Source organism: Rhinolophus sinicus, linkage group LG01 (assembly GCF_036562045.2).
Source record: "Rhinolophus sinicus isolate RSC01 linkage group LG01, ASM3656204v1, whole genome shotgun sequence".
Classification (NCBI taxonomy): domain Eukaryota; kingdom Metazoa; phylum Chordata; class Mammalia; order Chiroptera; family Rhinolophidae; genus Rhinolophus; species Rhinolophus sinicus.
The window spans coordinates 203917997-203945109 of record NC_133751.1 but is presented as its reverse complement, the minus strand read 5'-3'; the positions used below and the strand labels follow the sequence as shown (position 1 = coordinate 203945109).

The 27113-nt window shown below is 49.8% G+C and overlaps 1 protein-coding gene across 7 annotated transcripts in view; it reads right to left on the bottom strand.

Moving 5' to 3' along the window:
• SAG (S-antigen visual arrestin) overlaps positions 1-23493 on the bottom strand; it is a 30387-nt gene extending 6894 nt beyond the window's left edge. For 5 of the 7 annotated variants that reach the window (XR_012490322.1, XM_074315242.1, XM_074315228.1 and 2 more), the window contains exons 1-10: positions 19292-23493; positions 15522-15582; positions 13717-13761; positions 11826-12019; positions 10144-10203; positions 8228-8304; positions 7104-7239; positions 6092-6176; positions 4189-4261; positions 1666-1803 (exon numbers count right to left, since the gene is read on the bottom strand). Coding sequence is in view for 6 of the 7 variants with exons in the window: in XM_074315242.1 (XP_074171343.1) it covers positions 1666-1803; positions 4189-4261; positions 6092-6176; positions 7104-7239; positions 8228-8304; positions 10144-10203; positions 11826-12019; positions 13717-13761; positions 15522-15582; positions 19292-19354 (932 nt within the window). In the remaining variant the exon portion in view is untranslated. The remainder of the gene's footprint in view (positions 1-1665; positions 1804-4188; positions 4262-6091; positions 6177-7103; positions 7240-8227; positions 8305-10143; positions 10204-11825; positions 12020-13716; positions 13762-15521; positions 15583-19291) is intronic. The other 2 variants (XM_074315210.1, XM_074315218.1) reach the window with 2 other exon arrangements.
• Positions 23494-27113: the final 3620 nt, after the last annotated feature.

The window sequence follows — 27113 nt, the reverse complement described above, 5'->3', positions numbered from 1 at the left end:
CAGAAAGCCCTCCTCACCCTCCCGCCCCTCAAGACCTCAAGTTGAAGTTGACCCTCCTGTGTGAAGCCTCCTGGACACGGGCAGGCAGCGCCGTCTCCCTCCTTCGTGCTGTTGCCCTGCATCCCATATTGAAGGGAAGGAACGTGGTGTGTGATTTGCCCCAAACAGAGTCCTCGACAGACACTTCAATCCAGATTCCACTACCACCACTGAGTTCCTACTGGCAGGTACCAGGCTGGGTATTTGAACACAGATGATTATCTCATGTGACCCAACGTGGGGACATAGGGATTTCAGGATGTCCAATAACAGGAATGAAGGTATAAAAAAAGCATGAAATACTAGCTAAGACCATGTGAATGACGATAGACAATATGGCCAAGAAACCTGAAGGCCTGAGGCAGAAGGCAGGGCGGGTTGTGATAACAGAACTGAGAAGGGGGCTGAGAGGGAACGGGAGGTTCTGGGCCTGGAGAAGACCCCCCAGCCCAGGCAGCCTCCTGGTGAGGGGCACCTGGGACACTGCTTCCAGGACAGTTCCCCCCACAAACTCCATCGGCTCCTGGGTGCCTGGAGTTCCTTGAAGAGGGCAGCATGCCTTTATCTGGAACCCTGGGGTGTGGCCAAGCACTCATGGAGAGGGGCTGCCACCAAAGGGGGAAAAAGCGGGAGCAAGTTGGAGACCCCACCGTTTGCTGGGATCCACTCTCTCCCAGAACTGAATGGGCCGAACAGCTAGGGAAGAAAACGTGCTTCATCTCATGCCTGAGAACATCCCACACGCTTTCTCCGTTCCCTCTCCCTTGCATGGGAGGGGGGGTCTCTCTCTCTGTCTCTGTCTCTGTCTCTCTGTCTCTCTGTCTCTCTCTCACATACACACACACACACACACACACACACACACACACACACACACACACACACTGGTTAATCAGGGTTCTGCTGCGGTTGCCACTTTCTAGGGCCCTGGAAGTGGCCCTGAAATTGGGTGTGAAACAAGGGGCTCCAGGTTGGGAATGGACTTTGCCATTAACTAACCAGGTGACCTTTGGACAAGTCTCTCATTCTGGCTGAACTTCAATTCTTTATCCATAAAATGAGTATAAATTTACCTTCCTCACTAAAGTGTGGAGAGACTTATGTGTTTGTAAAATGCGCCATAAACCATGAAACATTTTTACAGACGCAGCGTGCCACTGTTGATGCCATGATTACATCCTCGAAGCTGACCTAGGGCGTCAGCCTCCCTCTTCTCTCCCCAAAAGCGTCACAAATACGCTTTAGAATCTAACATACCAACTTGTCAAGTTATCCTTGGAAAATCCTTTGACTCCCATGATCCTGCTTTCTGTCCCCTACAGTTTGTCTCCCCACCACATTTACATGGATCTTACATAATCCTTATAACCTCTCTTTGTGAAGGCATTCTCGGCACCCCCACTTTACAGATGGGAAAACTGAGATTCTCAGACAGCTGGAGTAAGTTGCCCAGGGTGGCCCACAAGGTAAGCAGTGGAGCTGGGGTTTGGCACAAGGCTGACTCCAGAGCTCACAGCTGTAACTGCCACGTCACACCAGGGGTGGGAGTGGGGTCCCTGCCTGTGAGCCCAGGGGGTGAGACAAGAAGCGGAGCGGAGCAGTGCCACCTGAGCTACGAGGACTCACATGGTGCTGGAGGCAAGGTTTGTGTCCTCATGTTTGAGTTTCCCATCCAGGGCGATGCCCCGCCTTTCACGGTTGTTAGCCAACAAGGGTACCAGAGTCAGCGTTGTGGTCAGAGAGCTGCTTGGCGGCACTTTCTCTCTGCAGGCAGAACATCAGAGAGGAGAGCTGGTTAATTGCTCTTATGGCCGTAAAGCCATCATTGACCCCACGAGACCCCATCTGCCACAAGCATTTTCCAGGATCCAGGTTCCATGTGACTCACTGGAAAGACACTTCAAGTGCCTGTGTATTTGCCTGCCGAGAAGCAGGAGTGTATTATATCACTGAATCTGAAAGTAGGCTGCCAGCAACATTAGAACATTTCTTCAAGTCCCTCAGCCTGCTTTAATGGTGGAATTTCTAGAATGTTCTGTGGGGTAAAATGAGACTGACTGGTCCAAGGGTCAGGGATCACACCTAGTCTCCTCCTGAGACTGTGAACCACGCCGTGGGCTGCAGAGCCATCTGGCCAGTGTCAGCAACAAGACCAGGCTGGAAGCCACCTGTCACCCAAAACTGTCACTGTAAGGGGGATCTGTGTGTGCCCGGGGTGGTGGGTTGTTGAGGGGGCAAGGTGGGGTCCTCATTTGTGAACTGTACATACTGGACTGGCTTGGGTTCAAAGTGGCCTATGCTTTCTTTCCCAGATCTTCTCCATCGATAGTCGGGGCCGGGGTTCCCCAGCATCTGATCTGACAGAGGCAGGGGACCCCAGCCAAAGTGGGTCTGGGATGGAGCAGCGTGGGTTTCTCCAGGTCAGACAGCATCCCAGCTCGCTGAGCAGCGCCTGAAGCTGGAGAGTTGGCTCTTCCACTCACCCACTTGACACCAGGCATGCCTCGCGCCTCACCCCACCAACCCTATGACCGAGTAGGGGCTCTCAGGACCTCCACTGTGCAAAGCCCACAGTCACACAGCCGCACACTCTCTGACTGCAGAGCCCAGGGGACCCAGCAGCCTGTGTCAATGCTCCCTGCACACTCTCCACCCCTGTACCCGGCCGGAAGACAAGGCACGGCGCTGAAAACACTGCCCGGGAGCCGGCCTCAGGGCCCTTTCCTTCGCTTGCTCCTACACAAGCTGGGAGTCTGAGCTCCTACCATCGGAAGGGCTTCCCTGTTTGAGCCCCTGGGGAGCTTCAGCAGCCCTGGCTTCTCTGCCTCCAGAGTATACAGGACGCTGCTGGGCTTGCTCAGTACAGAATTCTGCTGGAGCCCAAGGGGGCCCGCACCTCCCCACCTGGGCCCTGGTGGGGCCTCTCTGAATGAGCTTGCTTTGGGCAGCACAGGGACAAGAGCAGAAATTACACTATAAAGCTGACATTAGCAGGAAGCGGTTGGCCTTTCCTGCAGCCAGGACGGCCGTTTCCCAGCACCTTCAGGGTCTGGGACTGGATGGTGGGTGGCAGCCCGAGAGTCAGGTCTGACCTGGTTCCCAGGAGCCCATGGCTTCAGGGACGATGGCTTATGCTCTGCAGCCTTTGGAGTGGCCTCTGGTCTGAGACCTGCTAGCATGTTCCTGTCCAGGTTTCAGTCTCCCTGTCACCCTTGGGATGGACCCTAGAATGGTTCCCAGTTTCCTGGGAATCATTTGGTCCGAAATGCCCCCAAGAGCTGAAAAGAGAACCAGATAATGGGGTATACTAGGGGAAAACTCAGCCAAGGTCCATTCTGTATCATGGTTGAGCATCTGACAGGAGAAAACGTGAGCCAGGAAGCTCCCAGGGATGCCCTCTAGAAGAGACCAGAGGCCTGGCACCAAGGAGGCAGTCAGTGAGCTGTGCCTCTCTCCTGCCTGCCTCCCCTCTAGACTCTATCTAAACTTAAGTCTGGATCTGCTTTCGGTAATAGTTTATCCTAAGTTGCCTTTTAAAGCTCATGTAATATTATCTTGCTGAATCAGTTTCTCTTTCCTCACCACCCCCTTCCTCTAACTGTGCTAACGTGTTTTACATACAACAGCACATAGGACATGCCAGCTGGACAAAGACCTTCCCCAGGGATCCTCTCTGGGGGAAGGGGTGACCCCCGGAAACCTGTGTGTTTAATGCATCTATCTGACTGCCAAGCACATAGCAAAAGTGGGCAGGTCTCTCACTCCACCATGAAGAAGCCATTGAGGGATCCTCCTTTGGTTTTCATGACACTGGGCTGAGAACTGATGAAGGGATGCTAATCTGGTTGTCATTGGAACGAGATTTTCAAACTGAGAAGAGTGAAAGGTCCAGCTGCTCCCGCTGTGACATTTCCAACCTCTTTCCCTCCTCTCCACCATGCCTCAGCTTCACTGATCTCCCAGAACTCTGGGGGTGAGAACACAGGGGAAATGCTAACTTTCTTCACAGCCCTTGAAGTGAGAAAAGGGGAAGGAAGGAACAGGCTGGAGAGCTGGCTGAGCATCCTACTTCTGTCAAGATGAACAAAAGGGGAACTTGACAAAGAAGCCTGGGCCGCCCAGGAAATAGAAAACCAACCAGTTACTCACTGCGCTTCCTCCGCGGCCACTGGCTTGACGTAATAGTCACTTGAGTAGAGAACCACATTGGCCACTTGTTCCACTGCAAAGGGAGGACAGGGGTGGGTGATTCACATGGGGTCCTCCACGCATGTGCCTGGGGCCACCTGGCCTGGGCACACGGTAGGTCTCTCCTTTCTAATGACCGTCTGAGTGTGCTTCTCAGGTTTGGCTTTCTCAGCTCAAAGCATAAAGGCTGACATTTCTGAGGCCACTTCTGTTCACCAATAACCTGCTCTGTGTCAACGCCCACCCATGAGCTGGTCTCCTGACTAACACGGCAACCCCTGGGAGCCCCCCACTCTCTGCACCCATGGTATGCCCTCCCAGCATCCCAGAATACAACACTTGCTCTCGTTCTCCAAACCTGCCTCCTTCTTATTTTCTGTCTTATTGAATGAGCATCTCCTCCCGGGTGTCCAAGCCAGAAACCCCCTACAGGCCGCACAGGATGGGGGACAGGAAGATGGGCTCTGGACTCAAACCCCAGCTTGGCCGTCAGCTGTGGGGTGAGTCACTTAGCTCCCCTAAGCCTCAACTTCCCCATCAGCAAAATGGGGGTGATAATTGCATCTAACTCATAGGGGTGCTGTGATGATTAAGAAAATGATTTTTAATCTCCATTAAAATCAGATTTGAGAATTGAGACAAACACTTTGGGGGAAGCGCTCGGCACAGCGCCCAGCCTAGAGGAAGCTATTAGCATCTTGCTTCAGAAAACTCCATAGCTTCTCTCCAAAATCAATGGCTTAGATGTTAGGATTCATAAAACTTTGAGAAATCCTTTTAAATCAAAGTATCAAACGATACTTCCTCAATCCTGCTACTTGGTGGAACAGTGTATTGGACACTACACACCATGCTCCACAAATAAGCCAGGTCCTAGGAGGACTTAGGGGCATATGAACTAAGCAAATATAAAAGAAAGCCAGAAACTAAGCATTCATTACCATCAGGAAAAATCTAGGATTCGTTAGCATGCATGCATCAAAATGCCTGCTGCTTCTCTGTGATGGATGTGTGGGGAAAGAGAAAAGCAGTGCATGATACCCAGGGTGACCCGCCATCATGGCCTGCCGGGACTGGCCCCGTTTTAGCACTGAAAGCCCTCGGCAACCTGGGACAGCAGGTCACCCTCACACACTATGTCTGACTTTGTCTTACTCATCGAATGTTTGACGTAGAAGTGAACTTGGAGGTCTCCCTCCCGGGTCATTCTATCGTGTCTTTTTGGAGTAGCCCACATAGGACCATTATAGAGGACCATCCCCTGCACTTGGATGCCCGTTGAGCAGAGCAAGTGTGTAGAAACAGCCAGCAGAGGTGCCTCTCCTGCAGTGTTCTCGGGGCGTGGCCATCAGTTAGGGGGAGTCAGCCCGGGCAGCTTTGCCATTTACAAAGCAATCTACGTGTGACCAACCCAGAGGGCAGAGCATGGGCCACTGGAGTGGGTGCCAGGGGATTCAGTGAGGCCTCTCACAGCACCAGCCCCAGGGACGTCCCCACACTGTTGATGTGCTCATGTGTCAACAGAGCTCATCACTGATCCGAGGAAGGAAACTCTCTCCTGGCTTCCCCCGAGATCTGGCCCGGGGCCCCTCCAGGGAGGCATGACACAGAAGATGGAAGCTCGCCTGGCAGGATGTTGTTCCCAGACCACAGTCCTCTGCTGGGCACGAGGTTGTACGACCTGACACTGAAGGGCTTTCCTCTCTCAAGGTCCCGTTGTCCGTGACAACAGAGACAAACTGGCAGTTCCAAGGACCCAAGAGGGCCTATCTGACCAGAGGGGAGACCCCCCTTCCCCCAATATGGGACCAGATTGAGGAATTCTAGAAGACTCCACCCTCCAGCTGTGAGTAGAAGTTCCTACCGAAAGCTTTAATTTTCTTCACTGTCTTCTCTGTGTTGTTGATCACGGTCACGGTCACAGGAATGGGCTCCCCATGGAAGTAGATCTGAAACAGTTAGCAGATAACCCAGAAAAGGGGGCAGACTGTGGTGGCACCTTTAATCTCATGGCTCTCTCTATTCACCGCAACACCTTAATTCAAATAAAAGCAGCTAAACTCCCATACTTTCAAGGAAGAGAAAGTGACAGCTACACAGTTCCTTTAGAGAGGGTCGGGAACGCGTGCTGCCCCGTCTGCGGGGTGCTGAGAAGGGTAATGGGGACCGACGTGGAGTGGAGTGAGGGCGCTCCTGCCCAGAAGCCGGGGCCTGAGCGTCACCGCAGGGTTCGCCCCAGGTCTTCAGGGGAATCATAGGTTATTTGGGGCAGGTGGTGCCTGTGTCACCTGGGCCCAGGTGAGCGCGTCCTTGCACATGTGTGCACACACGCACGTACGTGCATCATGCACACAGGCAGGCACACACCCCTTGCACACAGAGTATGTTAGGCTATTCCCAATAAGTGTGCATGACTCTTGGTGACCAGAGGGGCCAGAGACGGCCTTAGCCGCTGGTTTTTCACCTTTCTCCATTATTACATACCTCATAGGTGACATTTACATGTGACATGGTCACCCCCTTGTGGTTACGGTAAAACCTGAATTTTCCAATAAACAGTTTGCAATACCACACCTATGGGTGCCACAGTAGTAAACCAGGCCCACGGGGCAGGGAAGGGCAAAACCAGCCTGGGCTGGGCTGGGGGTGTGTGAAACCACCCCACCAGCTGAGCAGAACTGACCATGAGTAGAACACAAGCCAATGTGACCCTATTCTAAAGGTCACCTCTATTAGCTCCAAATTATGGGAAAAAAGGCGATCATCTCAAACATTGGTGCTTCAAGTATCCCTAGAAACACACCCACAGCATTAGAGGGCGGGGCCTGTCCCCCAGGCCTCCTCCCACGCGGGACATAGCAACACCTGTGCGGTACCTCTTTGCTGAGGGAGACCGTGAGGTGCAGGGGCTTGTCAGACATGAAGAACTGCCAGGCGGCCTCGGCTCGGGGCTGGGGACCCATCATAGACGGTGCGTGCTGGACCTTACGGATCAGTAAACGCACAGAGCTCCTGCAGATGGAAGGTCACAGACAGCCCTGCCCTTAGCAGCGGCCCCTTGAGGACGGCCGCCAGGACCCTCTCCCAGACTCATGCTGGGACCCAACAAAGAAACCAGGTGAACCTAAAGACAGATGGGTCCTTGGCCTGTGGGAGGGGCCCGAAGACCTGGTTGCAGGTCCTTTCTCTGCAGTTTCACTGGCTGGGTGGTGTGGGGCCGGTCAGCGCTCCCAAGGGTCACTCTCACCCTCGGTTAGGACGCTGAGCTGGCCGCTGTGGTGAAGCTGATGTGGGAACGTGTCGTGTGCTTTATGTGACATGCTGCCAATGTGCGCACTCTCATTACTACTTACCATTGTCGCATAGATAGGTGTGTGTGCTGAGGGTGAGGAGAAAGTGTTGAGGGCACAGTTGGAAACCGTGTTTGGCTACAAGAAGAACACTGCAGGCCAGGCCTGGGGGGACGGGAGGGACGGGAGGTGCTGCTCAGTGAGGGGAGACTTTCCATTTGGGGCCATGAGACATTTGGGGTATAGGCCGCTTGGGACAGAGAGTGGACAGTGGTGTAACTATGGTTACACAACATAGTGAAGGTACTCAATGCCACTGAATTGCACACGGGAAAATGGTTAAAATAGTAAACTTCATGGTATGTGTTTTACCACAATAAAGAAATGACAACAGAAAAAGAAAACTAAAGAAAGAAGGAATCTGGAGGCTTTCAGGGGCGTACATGAGCCCTTGGGGTTGCTAACTCCCCTGTCACCTCTCTTGGTTTTCTCCCCCCAAATGATCAGCCATTGACCGCCCTCCACCCCCCCATCCCCACCCCCACCCCATTCAGAGGTTCTGTCCTGACCACCCTGACCTGGGGAGGCTCCATTACTGCCATGCAGCCCAGTGGGTAAAGTCCTGCCATAGATACAAAGGGAGCAGCGGTTTCTTATCCCCACTCCTCGCTCTCCGGACCCCTCACCTATTCCCACAACTACAAGCTTACTTCTTGGGAATTTTGTCCTCCTCGCCATCCGTGCTGTCAGTGGCGAATGCTTTGACCTCGAAGTCTACCCCACAGCACTGCAGGGTCAGAGAGCAGACAAGGCCGCAGTCAGCGCCTCCCTTCCTGGGAAAGGTCAGACCTAGGGTTTCCAGGTGGGAATTCCTGCCCGTTCTCAGGAAAAGTTGGTCGGGAAATCGGGAAAATTGGTTCCTTGAACCCAGGTGGTTGGTAGTATCGGCCGTCACTTTGTGGAAACGATTCATCGTGGAGAACAGAAAACAGTTTATATCTCAGGATTCGAGAATGGGAAAGTGAAAAGAATTCCTGAGAACGGGAGGGAATTCCCACCCGGAAACCCTAGTCATGCCTCACGTGGCGGTGTTACCTGGTACCTTCTCTTTTTGTTTCAGCCTTACTCACCCTTTTCAGGGTTCACCGTTAACATGTCCTTACCCACCACCACCCGGCATTCTTAGCCATGCTACCTCTTGCTTCCGCCCCCACCCCCACTCCCACTGCACGCAGCTCCCTGCACAAGCCACGCCCCACACCAGTCTCCCCTGAGCACACACTACTTTCTTCCTGAAATCAATGCTTCTCTCTCTCTCCCTCTCTCTTTTTTGTATTTGACAGACTCCTACGTATTCTCCAAGCCCCAGCTCAAAGGTTCCCAGAGCTGCATGGCCCCAAAGCCCCCAGGCATGCAGACACCCCCACACTGAGCTCTGATACCCTCCTCTCCTGGGACAGACAAAAGGGTGGCATTTTAGATGGCACAATGTCCTCCATTCTAATTTGGCGACCTCGTCTTCCTCCATCTCTGGACCAGTGGCTTTCAAATGTTTCACTACCCATGGTAAGAAGTAACGTGGCCCAGAAAACAGATAATGCATTTGAGAAACAGCTTCCATGAAATAACACTGGGCTTTGCTATGTGTGAGACCCTCCGAGATTTCCCATTCTGGTCTGTTTCATTACGTCCCACTTTTCTTAAGTGCCACTTCTGACCCACTGCACTGATTAACACAAACCTCTGATAGGGCAGGCACGACCCCCATATTGAAAATCCCTGCCCTAGACCATCTCCATCTGTCACCACACCCCTCCATAACACCAGTTCCCCTCTGCCATCACTGGGCATCTTTCTGGCTCCCTCCTTCATGAATGCTGACACCAAGGGCTCTTTGGCCTGTAATCCTGGGTCCTAGCACCTTTCACTCTCTCTTCCTGTCCTCACAGCTGCCTTCCTTGCTTGGAGTTCCTGGCCCTTCACAGTCATTCTCTCTGCCTGTTCAGAGCTCATGCTTGGCCAAGCCAACCCCACTCTCAGCACAGTGACCAGAACGATCCTTTGGGAACCTAAGTCAGAATGTATCGTTCAGAGCCCGCCAGTGGCTCCCATCTCATTCAAACAAAGCCCACAATGGTCTACGAGGCCTTTTGTGATCTGGCCGCACCGCACACACCTGTCTGATCTGCTCCCATGATTCCACCTGCCCTAGCACACAGCACGCATGGTGTCTCCTCTGCCTGGAAGGCTCTCCCCTAGGAGGGCATGGCTCCTCCTTCACCCTATTAGAGAAGCCGCCTTTAAACATCCTGAATGAGCAGCCCACCAGACTCTGCCTTTGCCTCACACAGCCTCTTGCTCTCCACAGCGCCTGCTGTCCACGGATGTGCCCTTAGGTAATTGTTATTTGCTTTTTGCCTGTTTCTCTCCATCAACCTGTAAGACCCCTGAGGGGAGGGAGTCTACTATTTTGTTCACAGGGTTGGTCAGGATTAATACTTGCTGAAGACAAGTAATAGGCTGTCTCTCTACTTTTGGGGACATTTGAAATTTTCCATGTAAAAGGCCATTTTAAAAAATTGTTTGAAGGAACAAATGAACCCATGGCATTTCTTCTTAAACCAACCTTGCCCGTGTCCTGCGGAGCGGGCTGCAACATGACTGAGCAGGGTAAGTAGTCGGGAAACTGTGGAAAGAAATGACAAATCATTTATTTCAGAGGTGTTATTCCACATGTAATATATGCTCGTCATACAAAAGAACTGGCAAATGAAGGTAAGGAGCAAGCAAAAGGGAAAACACGTTCACGCATGCTTCTAATACCCGGAATAACGTCGTGACGTAGGTACCCAGGCGTCCTGTGTGCACCCAGGCACACGACTGTGGATGTAGAGGTGTGTTTTTCAGAAGTGGGACCAAATGATATATGCGTCCTGTCGTCTGGTTTGCTCGCGACACTAACCCTAACCCTAACCCTACTGAGGGTGCGTGGGGGGGGGAAGTATTACGACGATTTTCACGCCGTGAGCCATGGTTCTGCAGCACCGTTGTTAGGGCTTCTGCGAAACCACATTTCATTTTACCCAGCTCCCTTGGTTGGCCGGTCTTTACTTTTTTTGCCATTATCAACAGTGCTGCAATAAATACCCTTCTTCATCCATCTCAGCACAGTTTTATTCAACTCCACAGGCTCCACCGCTAGAAAGGGAACTGTCAGGTCAAAAGTCCCAGTTTTGAGGTTTTGATACACGTTGACATGTCCGCTCCAAAAGGTTGTGTCCCTTCAAACGCGCAGCGCCAGCGCATGGGAGCACCCAGGACCAGGAAACTTTTTAAAAGTAATTTTTAGAAGAGTTGTAGTAAAATATGCATAACATAAAACTTACCATATTTAGTGGCATAAAGTACCTTCACATTGTTTTGCACAAGTCCCCGCCATCCGGCTCCAGAATCTTCTCATCTCCCACACTGAAGCTCTGTCCCCATTACCCATGGACTCCCCACTTCCCCTCCCCAGCCCCTGGTGACCTCCATTCTCCTTCTGTCTCTATGGATTTGAGTACTCTAGGGACCTCGTGTAAGTAGAATCACAGTATTTGTTCTTTAGTGACTGGCCTCTCTCACTTCTCATGTTTTCAAGGTTCGTCAATGTTGTAACGTGTGTTAGAACTTCCTTCTTTTTCAAGGCTGAACCATGTAACTTTGGAGGAGTATATAACCTTCACACACACACACACACACACACACACACACACACACACACACGCTCGCAGAGGGCAGCAGTGGCTTTCCCCATCTTGAGTTCACGCCAAGTCTCAGAGGGCATGAGGCTGCCTTTGGGTGGCCAGGTTTCCCCAGGGGAGACCAAGCCTTGAGAGAGAGGAAGCGACTGATCTATGGTGACGCACAGAGCTGCACACAAGGCTTCTTATTTCACTCAGTTCGCCTGTCTGTAGGGAACTCTTTTCTGTTTAGAACTCCTCAGGGCCAAACGAGGGGCATGTCTTTCTTTTTATAGATGAGCAAGTGAAGGAATCACGCTCGCATGTAATTAGGTGGTCGGAGAAGGGAAATATTTAAACCATAGGTTCAAATGGTGCCTTCAAAGACTCACAGGCTATTTTGAAGGACTTAAAAAAAGACAATCACAGCCCGTGAATCTAAAATTTCCTCCAAGGGTGCAATTTGAAGGCCCACAAATGTGAAGTCATTCCTCTATCCCCTTTCCTTCACTCCCGGTCACATTATAAGGTGCTGTGGCTGAAGGAACCAGGGCCAGGGGAGTGCATGGGGACAGGGGTCACCCACCGTGAGCAGAAAGGGGTACGTGTTGTCCCCCAGCTTCTTGATCAGGCTCTCCTGCAGTTTCGTAGGGGTGCTGGCAGCCCCCACAGGTGGGAACAGCTGCATGCGGGAGAAGTACAAGTCCCTGCGGAAGCTCAGGCCAATCACATCGATGTCTTCCTGGCCATAGCGGAAGGCACATGTCACAGAGACAAACACTGGAAGGGAGAGGAGAGAAGGCTGGACTTGCCCGGCGCCTGAGGGAGGACGGGCGACTGCTGGCACTGTTGGTCATGGCGTCCACCCTGTAGCGCCGGAGGGCGTGGGGGCTGAGAAGCCTCCCACTCAGCCGGGCCACACACTCGTGGAGAAGGAGCACCTTGCTCTGGTGTTAATTGCCCGACAGGGGCACGTCAGAGACTGGAAGGAGCCGCCTGTGAACCACGCTATTTGCCACCTGACCCCACGGTTTCCTCTATGCCACTATCCCCCTTGACCCACCAGCTCAGTGACCTCAGGAGGCTTTCCAACAGTGTAGGTCTCTTGGGCTCTGAGGGCAGGATGTCTGGATGGAGCTGAGGGTGCGGGTAAGAAGTAGAGGGAAACTGTGCCAGGGAGTCAGATGGGTCTGTGCCAGACCTGGACATGGTCAGGCTGTGAGAGAAGCTAGATGGGGCTTGTGGGTCAAGTGGGGAGATGACATCAACTCTGAGAGGAAACCCTTCGTTTCCTGTTTCCACACCGCTCAGAAACAAGCATTCTCTGAATCACCCCTTCTGAAAACGCAGTTTGATTAAAAAGATGTAAATAGTGCCCCTAGTGGACCAAAAGAATTATGACCCTACACGATTGAGGATGCACTATTGACACATTCTTTAACATGGTAAATAAAAGCACACGAAGCACATTACTCTTGAACTCTTGAACGGGAAGCATATGGAAGCGGTCCCCAGGTCCTCGGGGGTTATTGCCTGTGTCTGCCCCAGGGGTAACTGGCCCTCGCCACTAAGTTCAGAAGAGACACTGACCACATGCCTAGCCCTCATCCGATGTTTGTTAGAAGGCGCCCAGAGATGACCTGGCTTTATCCTCCTCACCAGGCAGCGCTTTCCCTCAGAGCAGGTACCCTTTCCTGGGGAGGGGGAGGGTGATCAGGGCTCAGGCTAGCCTTCCCCTGGTGCTAGAGAGAAGCAAGGCATCTCAAGGGGATGGAGGCAGGAGAGGGGGGCATTTCAGCCCCACTTCTGCCAGGCCCCCCTCGATGCTGACGGCCCCACATCTGGCACACTCCCGTGGGCACACCCAGGGTTAGGAGCATTTCCAGTGGTGGCCAGTAGCAAGCACTCAAAAAGGCATCTTTAGGATGGAATTGAGTCCATGACAGTATATAAGGATAACTCAGACCTGCTCCAATTTAGCTAACAAATTGTTACTAGTACCGTATTACCTGCCACTCACATACCCACTGCCAGAGATCTTCAGGAGTGCTGTGATGCTCTGGTTCAGAGCCTCCACAGTAAGCATCCCAACGAATTCGGCCTTCCAGAAGGTTCCATTTCCCCCTTTTCCTTTAAACCCACCAAGGAGCCCTCCTGTGGTTGCTCCTGGCATAAAACTACATGGCACAGGGACGCACGCACAGCTGACAGAGCAGACAGACCTGGGCTCTGCCAACCCGTCACTTATCCTGCCACCCTGGTGGCACGGCTTCCCTGAGTCCTCACCCTCATCTGAGAAATGGGGACAGTGAGCTCTGCTGTGAACAGGACTGCTGTCCTGATGATGGTACGAGGGGCTGTGGGTGAAGGGGCCTGGCAGCAGGTGGGTGTGCAGGAGCGTGCCAGCTGCCCCGCCCCTCCCACCCGATGCCTCCCTCCCTGCACCAGCCTAGACTAGACCACTGTTCCCGCCTCACCTGTCTTCCCCTTCACGAGCTCCGGGTCCACTAACACGACACCATCTACACCAAAGGAGAGAGAACAGTGAGGGTGGCGGAGATGGAAGGGCCCAGAGGCCTTCCTCACAGATAGAATACATACGTTATTTAAATATAGGAACCCATTTAAAAATATAAATATATAAACTATATGTATGTATATGTAGTTTTTTAATTGCACATGTAATCCATGTTCATTATAGGAAAATTAGAAAGGAAAATTAAGCAAAGAGAAAAAAAAGTCACCAAAATTTCCACTACCCAGAGATACCCATTGTCAAGATATTTGTGCAGAATATTTTCCAGACGTATATACACTTACATGAACGTTTTTACCAAAAAAAATGAGATCCTGCTATACATATTATTCAGTTAACTGCTTTCCTCATTCAACTATATTGCAAACATCTACACACACACACACACACACACACACACACACACACACACACACAAATATGTATTAATCATTTTAATGGCTACACATTATTCCAATGAGTGAATGTAGCATAAATTTTCAAATTAATCCCCTCTTGTTGGGGGATTTACATTGTTTGCAACTTAGCTTGCTTCCTTTATAATTAACATTGCAATAAACATCCTTAGAGATAAATCTTCCTTTCCATCCGTGGACGAACTGGATTTGGCTTTTGATAACATGCATCTAATGACCTTCCAGGAACGGTTTTGCTGAGTGACACGCTCATGCTCAGTGCTTAAAACTGCCAATTTTGTACACTTCTTTTTTTTAAAATAAGGATGTGAGTTGAAATAATTGTGGATTCACAGGAAGTGACAAAGATAGCACAGAGAGGCCCTTGTGTTTCTGTCACCCAGTTTCTCCCAGTGGTTACATCTTAGATAATTACAGCACAATATTGAAATCAGGAAGTTGACATGGGTACGCTGTGTGTGCAGTTCTAAGTCACTACATCACAAGTGGAGATTTGTGTGACCACCACGACAATCTGGGGACAGAACTGTTCCCTCACCATCAGCCTCTGCCTTTATAGTCACACGCCCACCACCCTTAGGCCCTAGCACTGAGAATCAGTTTCCTGTTTCTACAACTTTCTCACTCGACAATGGTACACAGGTGAAATCATACAGCATGTGGGCTTTGGAGACTGGCGTTCCCCACTCAGCATAATGCCCTGGAGAGCCACAGGCCATTGTGTGTGTCAGTCATTCATTCTTTTTATTGCTGAGTAGAATTCCACGGTGTGGATGTGCCTCACCTTGGGTAACCTGATTCACCGTCTGAGAGACATTTTGGTTCCTTCCAGTTTGGAGCTATTACAAATAAAGCTGCTACGGCATTTTACATTCCTGCCAGCCACATGTGAATGGTCCAATTTCTCTGAATCCTCACCAGCATTTGGTATTGTCACTATTTTTCATTTTAGCCATTCTGACAGGTGTACAATATTTCACTGTGGTTTTAATTTGCATTTCCCTAATGACTAATGACGTTGAACATTTTTCCATGTGCTTATTTGCCATCCATACGTCTTCTTGATGAAATGCCCCTTCGTGTCCTTTGTCTATTTTCTAACTGGGTTTTGTTTTTCTTTTACTGTTGAGTTTTGAGTATTCTTTATATAATCTAGAAAGGACTCCTTAAAATTGCTTCCAATCAGACAGTGGCACCGCACTGATGTTTAAATTGTCCTTTCTTTGATTAGATTATCAACAGAGCCAATTTTTAAAAATAAATAACTAACAGCTGTCCGATGATGTAAAGAAAATACAGTGTGGAAAATTTGATTCCAAACTCAACTCACCCACAGGCTCGACTTGATCAACGTGGTCTATATAGTCTCTCTTCCCCAGGTAGATGGTCACCTGTGGGAAGAACAGGTATGGATTCTAAATGGCCAAAGAACACTCACCTAACGCATTCACATTAAAAATCAGCAACAACTAAAACATTCTGATTAGTCTTGAGAAGAGGAGCTACCTGGCAGCAGCCCACCCATCCCCTCTCTCCCCTGCTGGGCTGTGGGCAGAGCCAACGATGGCCCCAAGGTGTGCTGTTTCCTCCACCTCATAGATCTGCTCCAAGGAATCCTTCCCACCTTTTTGGAAGGTCCCTGTTCTCTTCACCTTTTCCCATCAAGCCTCGTTCTGATATCAACTAGTTAAACTTGTTGAATTAACTGATAATACTTTTAGTGGAAATCTATCCCTATCCTATGCAAATGAGGCTTCTCCCACCTATTTGCATGTGAAGCCTTTCATTTCTAGCTGTGAATGAAAGCTTTCCCCTCCTTGTTAAAATAATTTTTAGACTGAGCAAAGAGCTGGGAGATTTGTGTCCATCCCTGAAATCCCACCAGGTGAGTTTCTGTACAGGTAAACCTGAACCAATGCTCTGAGGAACAGGGGAGGGTGGAGCTGGGGGCGGGGCATAATGGGGGTGGGGGGTGAGAGACGACCAGTGTCTGGTCCTGTCTTCTCCACTTGCATGTGCCTGGCAGCAAAGGTCTTCATCCACCCACTCTGTGGGAGGGCATGGGTTGGTTCACCACCACTCACCACTTTACCCCACGGAAGTGTGAGTGCTCTGATGGTAAGAACTCTGTCTTTCATCCATCTTTCAGCCATCACAGTGGCTAGGACAGTGTTTGGTACCTAACAGGAAATCAATGAACGTGTGCTAAGGGCACCAGTGAGTGTGTGCACCCTGGCCTGCCCCCTTCTTCCCTGCAGCCTCTTAAATTCATATTTTTAGATTCAGAAACACCCGAAGTCATTTTTGTTGGCCTCAAATCATCTCCTAAATTTACATTCTCACACTGGATGTCCTGGAGTGAATCCCTGTGCCTTCTGGGTTATTGGATTACTGATGCTGAAGCACCTGAAGAGCAGCAGAGCCAGGTGGCCGGGATGGCGAAAGGATGCTTTTGGGCAACACCAATAACAAATTCATTGCATACAAAGCCCAGAGCCAAGAGGATGCTTTTGGAACTGCCAATGGTTTCATCTGCAGGTGAATGGCCACCAAACAGGAATGCAGGCTCATGCCAGAAAGTTTTAGAGGACCTGACCCTAAAGAATCCAGGAAGAGGTTGAAGCGTTTTGAGCAGGATGAAACACCTGCACTTAAATAGCATTTAGAGTGTTTATCATGCACCAGGCACCAAGCTACATCATTTAATCCTCACAGCAACTCTGTGAGACAGGAATTAACCCCATTTTATAGAGGAGAATACTGAGACTTCGGTCACCCTAACAGCGAAGTGGAGAGTGCACTGGCAGGGGAAAGCCAGGCAGGCAGTTGACACAGCTGGGAGGGGGCGGACTGGAGGGGGAGTGGGAGGGAAGACGGCAGGTGAAGAGGTGAGCATCTCTTGTTTTTCACACTTTGGCTGTGAAGGAAGGAGAGCTAGAAAGGGGACCAGGTCAGGGGGAGTTGGTGGTGGTGTGTTGAGGTGCCTGAGGTTGGTACTTGTTTTTTGTGCTCAGGCCAAGTCCAGGAAGAGAGGGAGAAGCTGCAGATGCAGCCAGGAGGGAGGCTGATGGTGGAGGCCCTCACACAGGTGGTGTGAGTAGCCTGAGCTTCAGCTAGGAGCACAGTTTGGGGCCAGTTCTCTTCTGCTGCAAATGGAAGGGAAAGGAAAGGACAGGGGCAGGTAGAGAAGTGGGGCTGAACAATGTGGGACTGTAGCTGGCCCACCCAGCAGCCATGTGCTCCTTCTGCTTGGACAAAAGTCACCCACTGTGTCAGGGTCCTCCATCCCTCATGTGGTCACGTGCTAAGACGAGGCTAGCCCCAGAGCATGATCCTTGATTGGCCGGATCCAATTATGATCATCCAACTCCTTTGACTCAGGTTTGGTTTAGTGTGGGCATGTGACCCCGTTTTGACCAATAAGCTATGAGAGAAGTCTGCTGGAGGGCTGCTGGGAAAATATTTCCTCACTCCTGAAAAGAGACCCCAGGAATCAACAGCCTCTTTCTTCTTCTGGGGGGAAATGAGGGTGAGACACCTGCTGCTGGGTAGCCTTGTCACCAGCGGGAGGACGAAGATCACAGAAGAAGGCAGAGTGGAGAGCATCAGAGAAATGGCCCCAGTGCCCTGCACGCAACACCCGGAGCCACACAGAGGTTGAAGTTGGAATGACCCTAATATGTGAGACATTGATGAATTATTTTTCCCCTATACACAAAAAATTCTGAATTTCTTGGTTCAAAGGATGTCTCTTGGGTGTGAGGAATTAAAAAGTGAGGAAGTGAGATGGCCCAGCAAGGCGTGGGTTCTCTCTTCCTCTTTCAGACGTCAAGATAAAGTATGCTGGAAAGACACACGCTGGAAAAGAGTTTGGAGAATGAAAGATTGAGGGGTACCCAACTTGTCACCACAAACAATTAGGGTACTTGATGAAAATGGCGGAGTTCCTCAGCTAAGAGAGGAGAGGGTAGAGAGCGCCGTGGGCAGCCCTAGTCTCTTTGGATCAGAGTTTTTTGGGGGCCCAGAGTTTTTTGGGGGAAGTCAACCAGAAGAATGATTTAGGTCCACATGGTCCAATACGGTACCTACTAGTTTAGGTGGCTACTGGACACCTGAAATAGGGCCATTCCAAATTGACAGGGGCTATAAATGTAGACTACACAGCAGATTTTAAAGACTTAGAAAATGCACGTGAAATATGTCGTCAATAATTTTTACGTCATCTACATGTTAAAATAATAGTTTTTGGATGTATTAGTTTAAATAAAGTACAATGTGAAAATGAACTCCACCTCTTACTTTTTAAATGTTGACTACTGAAAAATGTAAAAATTAAAATTAAAATAGATGGTTTGCATTGACGGTGCTGAGATAGACCATAGGCCCCTAAGAAGCCATCATGTGGAGCAAGGAGACCCTATCCATGGAGGCTGGGAGGATCCTCCCTCGGGTCTCCCATGCCAGGAAGTTCTTGGGCACGTCTAGACCATCTAACGTGCCCCCAATAGAGCCAACAGTGGCATCGTCTCTGCCGAGTACGCAGGTTGCCAGGATACTGGTGGCCATGTGGTCACAGGGCAGCGTGGTGGAAAGGGAGCAGCTGGAGCATGTCCCTTAGCCAGTGGCCCTGAAGGTGCAGGGAGGTTGTGAGCACGGAGGCTGGTTGTGCACAGGAGGTGGACAGCTGCATCGAGTCAGCTGTAGGGCTTTTCCCAGGCAGGCAGGTAAGATGATAGGCAAAGGGCCACGTGAGTTACAGGCATTGACAAAACAGTATTTGAAATGGTAAGTCATGGGTTCAAGGCTGGCTAGGAAAAGAAGTGAACTTGGGGGTGAGGGGGCGGGGGCTGAGACTAGGGGAAAATTAAGGGTCTCAGGACTAACGTCTCATTGCGATTGAAGAGAAGTTGTATTCTGCAATTTGCTCATTTGTTTATCTCATTTATCGCCCATCCTCAGACAGAGATGGAATATAGACTTAGAGCGTCCCTCAGCCTCAGACGGCCTTGGACTTGATCATGTCTATTCTTGTAAAAGCTTTCTTAATAACAAACAAAGAAAAAACATTTCCATCAAATCACTCATTTCTGTAGCACTTACGGATTTGTCCCGGGAGGTCTTCTTGAAGATAACATGGTTTGGTGTAGACTTACTGGCTGCCATGCTATCTGTCCGTGGCACCTTCTTCCACCTGGGGATGGATGTCAGGTGTTAAGAGGGCTGGGGAACGGTAAAACAATTCTTAATATAAAGCCAAGAACATTCTGGGTATAACACCTACTCATAAGAGAGACGCTGTACAGCCATTCCCTTCTACCTGCCTTACTATCCATGTTTGATGAAACAAGGTCTTTGTCTAGTTTGTATTGCATTGCGGTGTGCTGTTCTTAAAAAGGTGTTTCATTTCTCTTGAGAAGCCTCAAACATTTCTTAGTAAACCTCACCAGGAGTCCAGCTCAATTCCAACGAGGAGGCTTTACTTTCTGACTAACCTTTGGTATTGTCACACTTAGCCAGGTGGAATTTAAAATTCTGTCACGATGATGTCTTCTGGCAATTAAGACAGAAAAAGTTCCTGAAAAGCACAACATACCCACCTCACAAATATCATTTTCAAAATATATTAAATCCCCAAAAGTTCTGTTCAGAAACTCATACTAAGTGGTGCTTTCCTCTTCCTGCCATGTCGTTACACCACCACCACCACACAGCCCCAGCTGTACAGACAATGAAGAGGCCATCTTAGCTACGTGGAATTCAATACACTCCGAGTTTCCTTAACAAGCAAAGTGCATAGAAACTACATAGAAAAGGAGACACGGGGACAGACTACATGAAAATGCCCGTCCTCCTGACCCTTGCCGTTCCCTGTACCTGCCCCAAGTTTCTGAGAAGGCTTGTGTGAGGGCGGTCACATACCTTGTGCAACCAGCTGGATGGGCCTGGGAGGCGAGGAGAAGGTCTCTGTGCCCTCTGGGGTGGCGGCCAGGCCCTGCTGTCTACCCAGGTGACCCTAGCATGGCCCTAGGCTGACGTGCGTGGGGCATTTGTAGGGAATCTGGCCCAGCACCCAGATCTCAATGTCTCGAAGCCAAATCCCATCTGAGGAGCAGAGTGGAAATTGGATTAGTGTTGAGACGGGTGAACTGGTAGTTTCAGCAGTTCTAAGCATTAGGCAAGGGTCTCCTCCCAGAGGGGCTCAGATGCAGGACGTGTCATGCTCGAGCGGGGAAGATACGATGGGAGGGACAGCCGCTAAAGGAAAGCCACTTTTTCTTCTAACCCTCTTTGGGTTCTGGAAATAGACTGATTATCCCTCCACAGGACAGGATTTTCTAGTGCTCAACACACTTGATTAAACTCAGCAGGCAGGTAATGCAGCCTGAGGGGCAGAGATATAAACAAAAAGGTCAAGGAGAAACATCAACCTCAAGAGGAACCTTGGTACCACATAAACCAAACTAGATGGGTCCCTCCCCTCCACCCCGTGTCCTGATTCCATCACACGTCCTGTCTGTTTCCCCCCAGAGCCTCTGGAATCTGTCCATGGCTTCCCCCGAGTCCATATGAACCCCACTGCTTCCTGGATCAGAATGTCCCCTGCTGTCTGACTGCACCATCTCCACCCTCCAGGGCCCTCCAAGCCCCGCTGTCAACCCCTGCACCCTCTCCCCAATGCTCTCAGGACACAGACACACGTCTTTCAAACTCTAGCTGCCTTTCACATGGCCCTGCACCACACACTCCCACTGTTCCTGCCTGAACAACCCAACCCTCTCCTCACCTCACTGACTTCACCCTTCAGATTCCTGCTCGGGGGAGCCTTCCCCAACCTCCGGGACTAGGTTAGACACAGTGCATTTGACACTTGGGTGGGAGATTACTTCACGTCTCTTCCCATACTTGACTGTCAGCTTCATGAGGGCAGGGACCCACAGCGTTGTGCTTCCTGCACTTTTGTATCCCAGGGCCCAGAACAATGGCTGCTCCCAGGAATACTCAGGGAATGAATGATCGCACGCTGTGGCCACTAAACACATTTACTCACACACTGGACTTGACCTGGCATCTGGGAATGAGGCGAGTCGAAACAGAAGCTTGTCTGTGATGTTAGCATCCGTCAAAACACTGCACTGGCTTCCCACCTCAGTCTGGATCACGCCTACAAGGCCCTGCGTGAGCGGCTCCCGTTATCTTGGACCTTATTTCTCACCACCTCACCCACTTTGCTCCGGTCCACTGGCCTCTGCTTTTCTTCAATCCTGCCTCGGGGACTTTGCACTTCTCTTTCCTCCTCCGGGACACTTCCCACAGATAGTCCCTCGGCTCAGTCCCTTAATTTCTTTGGGTCTTTACTTCAATGTCACCCTATCCATCTACACCCTGCTTTATCCCACCTCACTCAACACTTCTGTCCTTCTCTGCATTTTCTCTATAGCACTCATCACCATCTAACGTAAAATTTACCTTTATTTAATCTTGTTTATTGTCTGTCCCCCTACCCACCATTCCTAGAATATAAGTTCCAGGAGTTGCGAGATTTTTTTTTTACTGTTTCGTAGCTATCTAGTAACGAGAATAGGGACCTCAATACACGTCTAGTCAATCAATAAGTCACTGGATGACAATAGTGTAATAGCTGGCAATAAAGTTGGGGAATTTTTTTTTAATTTCTAAGGGAAAACTTTTTTTTTACAGAAGCATGCCAACTGATACATGTAAAAGAAATAATAGAGAAACATCATTTGACAAACTAACTGTATTACTCACGGCTTTTTATTTTCTGTATTTCTAATGCTTTGACGTAGAGGCCTTCCAGCCCCTGGAGTAAATAACTGCCTTTCGAATGCAAACTAACCCATCCGGAGCCCATACACCTCCACACCTGTCTCACAGGCTGAGCCACCACTGCGCTGGCCTAATCACCCAGGGCTGGGGACCCGACACCTGGAGACAGCCTCCACGCCCCAGAACCTGCTGCAGTTACCTAGACTTGCCCATTTTAAGCTTATCCTGCCTCACTAGTTCTTTCCCGTGGAAACCACAAAACGATCCTTGCCCATGTTTTCCCCTTGAGCCCTCAGCCTCCTGACCAACCCGGGTGCTTCCCCACGTGGCCCCCTACGGCGTGGCCTGCCCCCTTTTTGGGAATTGTAGCGAACTATCTCTTCAATGGCAATCATCTCTCCATCTGTGGGCCTCACCATACTTGAATACCAAAACTCACGTTTTAAAACACTGATGAAATTGACTCAGACAAGGCTTATTCACTGGTGTCAAAGCCACTAGGTGAAGGGTTAATGGGGAAATGGCTGTCCCTACAGCACCAAGGGGATGCCGTATGGATTCTGGGCTCATCACCAGGGACAAACCTTACTGCGCAATGGGGAACCAGGCGTGTCCTCAGTCAATCTCAGCATCACCAATGGTGCCGATCAGATGAGATGTGTCACCTTGGGGTAACCAAAGCCTTCAAGCTTTTGGCATGACTTCTGGTTTACGGGAAATAAAAGGAATAGAGGAACAAGTGAAATGACACAAGAGCTAGCTACCAGATGAATCCAGAAAGTAGCTGGTGTCTTTTCTAAGTCAACGTCATAGAAAAGGGATGTACTAGAGTAAAAGACACTTAGGACTCAATACCAGACGTGATGTTTGGTCCCAGGTTCGATGCCTAAAGGGACAAACGGGATGTATAAGACATTTTGGGTCCATTGGGAAAATCCGAATATGATCTAGGTGACAGGTAAGATGAAAATATCTGGAAGAGGGAGGCAGACTGTGAATGAACAAAGGTGGTCATGGGATGGTATGTATAGTATGATCAGATTTTCCAGTCTATGTGTGCATAAATGTGCACACATATGTGTATATTTATATATGTGCATGTTTTCACCCCCATTACATGTACAATCGGCAAAGATATACAGAGAAGCTAACATTGGTGGTCTGTGTGGTGGGAATGTTAGGTTTTTAAAATTTTTGTCTGTAATTTAAAATTTTTCTCAATCATTTACTACTCTTATGACAGAAAAGCTAAAATATAACACTGTTATAAATTTAGAAGACCATCTAATTTTTCCCTAAAAAATACAAAAATAAGAAAGACCAATGACTAGGGTGTTTTTTTTATTGTCCCCATCGGAAGGGCTGCTCCGAGCTGTTGCTGCAGGTCTCAGTACCAGTGTGCAGCTGTGGGGGCTCCTGGGACCGTCCTGTTGTATTAGTACGAGGCCGTCGGGGGGTGCAGACCTGTCGCCAGCCTGCCACGGCCTGGCAGGTAGGGAAACCGGGTGACTGGATGCCAGGTCTCCCTCTTTTTGAAAACAGTCTCTGATAGTCATTCCCAACCCTTGGTCTGTGATGAATTTTTCTCTGCTTAGTGGAGAAATGAGAAAAGTTGGGAGTTTTTCCATAGAACCAAATGTATTCAGTATACAGGATTGTCCTTTTTTCTAAGGTTATGAGGTTCTCGGTTTTTTTGTATTAAAACGTCCTGTTTCTTCTTCCCTATCTTTATTGAGGTGTACTTTACATACGACCAAGTTTACTCATTTTCAGTATATAGTGTGATGAGTTTAACCACCGCTATGATGAAGACATAGAATACTGCCATCACCCCAAAAGGCCCGTGGCACCCATCTGTCAACTCCTCCAACTCCCACAACTCCAGGAAACCACTTATTTGCCTTCTGTCATTAATTTTGCATCTTCTACAATCCATCCTGAATTTTAGAATAGCAAAGCTGAAATAATAAACACCCAGTCAACACCGAGATGGGACAACAAACATTTTGCTGCACGTGCTCATCTCTAGCGCTTTTTTCCTTTTCAACCATTTGAAAGTAAACTGCAGACATCACCACACTTGGCCCATAAACACTGCAGAGTGTAGCTGCTAAGCAGGACAACCTGTGGTTGGTTTGTTTGTTTTTTAAATCAAATAAAGATGGGAGTAATTGGTAGTTGAGGAAAAAAACATCCTTACTTGGCCAAAATAAAAAGGTGCCACCTCTCCTGCGATTCTTCTGGAGATTTACTGGCCTATGAATTCTCCAAGTCTGGGCACCACCAGCTCTAGTAACACTTGTTTCTCAGGAGTCAGCGTCCAGCGAGACGGTGCTACAGGACCCGTGTACCCTCCCCCCAACACCCAGCACAGAGCCGGCTCTGGGGGTGGTTGGCGGGGGGCAGGGATGTTCAGCTAAGCAGCTTACGGGCTTTGGGGCAAGGCTATCGTCTCCAAGGCTTATGAGGGCACATGCGTGAGGAAAACAGGTACACTGTGCGGGACATCAACTACAGAATGAAAACTGCGTGTCCTCCCTCTGCCTTAGTTTGATGAAGCTGAGCACTCCTGAGCAGTTTGAGGCAACTCTATTTATGAAGAGTACCAGGGAATCGGAGCTTTTAAAAACCACTGTAATTCCAACATGTACCACTTCATCCACTGGTCTAGAGAACAGAAGGGCTGTCTGTTCCAGTTTATACCTGAAATCATACATGGAATCCTATGGGTTCTTAAGGTGGGCAGGCACCCTTAAAAAGCATGTAGTCCACACCCCAACCCTTGCTTGGGTCTCCTCCACAATAGCCACAAAAAGTTGAATGCTTCCAGGGATGGGGAAATCACTACTGCATTGCTTTGGAACAGCATGAAGTGTGAGAAAATTCTTTTGTCAGGATGGAACCAGCCTCCCTTCTTCTCTCCATTGCTCCAAGTTAATCTGACCTCTTCTGCATGTAAATCTGTCATAATTAGAACACAGGTGCTCATTCCCGGTGGGTATTAAAACCCTCACCACCCTGGGATCCTATCCCAAAGCGGATTTCAGACTTCCATCTTGAGGCATCGTACTGGGAATGGCACTTCATGCTCAGGTCCTGTGCGCCAGGAGCGTGTTGTATGAAGAGCCCGACAGGAGTCCTGGGTTCTGTGGCTCACTGGTGAATCCACTGCACCCAAGAAAGCACCTCTGCCTCACTGCTGTTCTCTTCATCTGCAGAGGGGGAGCCCCGACGTGCCGTCTTGCAGGGTTGGGGAGATGCGTGGGGTGTGCAGACGAGTCCTTTAAAAGAACAATGAACTGTGCAGAGTGGAGGCTCTCCCTCGTCCCGAGTGAGGGTGCTGTCTGCCTAGGGTGCCTCTTCACCCTCCGCTCATGCCACATGCACACGGGGGCGGGGAGGGGAGTTTCCATGGTAACGAGGCTGCTTCAACACGGGAAATTTGGAGTCGACCACAAATCAAGTTGCTTACTCCTGCAGGTGGCAAAGTTAGGTAGATGCCTTTTGGAGGAGATGGGCTGAATGTTTGTGTCCCCCAAAGTCACACGTTAAAGCCCTAACCGCCACTGTGTGGGGATCTGAGACGGGGCCTTTGGGAGGCGACTAGGGTTGGATGAGGCCACGGGGGTGGGGCCCCGATCTAACAGGATTAGTGTCCTTATAGACCCTATTCTCTCCACTCCACGTGCACAAAGAAGCCATGCGAGCACGTGGTGCCACGGTAGTGCCCGACAGGCCGAGGCCTCAGAACGAAACCTACGTCGCCAGAACCTTGAGCTCAGACTTCCAGCCTCCAGAAGTGTGGGAAAGGAGTTTCTGTTGTTGAAGCTGCTCAGTCAACGGTATTTTGTTATGGCAGCGCGAGCTACACAAGGGCCCATGCTTTTCCTCAGACAGATGGGACTGCTATAGATTAAAAAAGTTTGAGAGAAACTGACACTAACCCAGTGTAAAAATACACCCTTTTCTGTTGGGACCCAATAAAGGTGGTGGTTGTGCAACACGGCAAATGCACTAAATGCCACTGTATTCCTCCCTTTAAAATGGTTAATTTTGTCATGTGGTTTTCAACTCAATCAATTTAAAAACAGTAAAAAAATTTATATCATGATCCTGTACATATACACATATGTACAGAATAAAATTTCTACAAAACATTTACCCTTACGGTATGGCTTATTTTTATATTTTTTAACCACCTCCCTTCCCTCTTTGTCACTGTTCCTTTCACCTGGTTATGACCCACTATCATGGGGCTTTTTATCATTGTTCTTTGCTGATTCAATTCTACTAAATAAAAACTTTACTGAGTACCCACTCTGTGCCAAGCTCTACATGGGCATCAAGCATACGGCTGCTCCTGAGACTTCTGACATCTTAGAACCATCTGGGCATGTGCTCCAGGGAACAGGACTTATGGCGTCCTAGCTAGAAACCAGACGTGTACTACAGCCTGTCTTCTCACCGGCCTGGCTCATAAACTTACCTACCGATTGTCTCTTAAGTCCGTTTCTCTAAAAAGTGAAGCCTGAATTCACTGGCTCTCTTCTCTAGCCAATGGGGTGTAAAAAGCACCCCACACAGAGTGACACGTGCTTTACAGTGCCGCCTGCTTTCTTGCTGTGTCGCCCTTGCTCCCCTAGCTGACTTGCACATCCACAGATGTGAGGGAGGCCGGCCTCCGCCACTCAGCCCAGCCCACGAACAGAATTGTAAGGAAGGTTGTTTTAAGCCATTACACTTGAATGCTGTTTGGTGAGCGGCGGGAGCTAACTGGACCCCAACTCAAACCAGTCAGTCATACAAACACATCGGCGAGACAATCGGGAAAATGAGACTATAAACTGGATGGTGAACGGCACTGAGCTCCTGTCCATTCCACGAGGTGTAACTATGACATGGAGCCCTTATTAGCTTGGGATGAATGCTGATTTACGGGGACAATGACATACTTGATTTGTTATAAAACACTCACAAATTGTTGAGTGGCAGGTAGGTACGCCGAGGCTCATTACACGAGTGTTTCCTCTGCCCCCTTAGGTTCCGGGCCCAGCCGGACCTGGACGTTCGGAAGCATCTGGAGTGAAGACAGGGAAGGGTTCAGAGGCACAGGTGGAAACCAGGACGCCAAGCT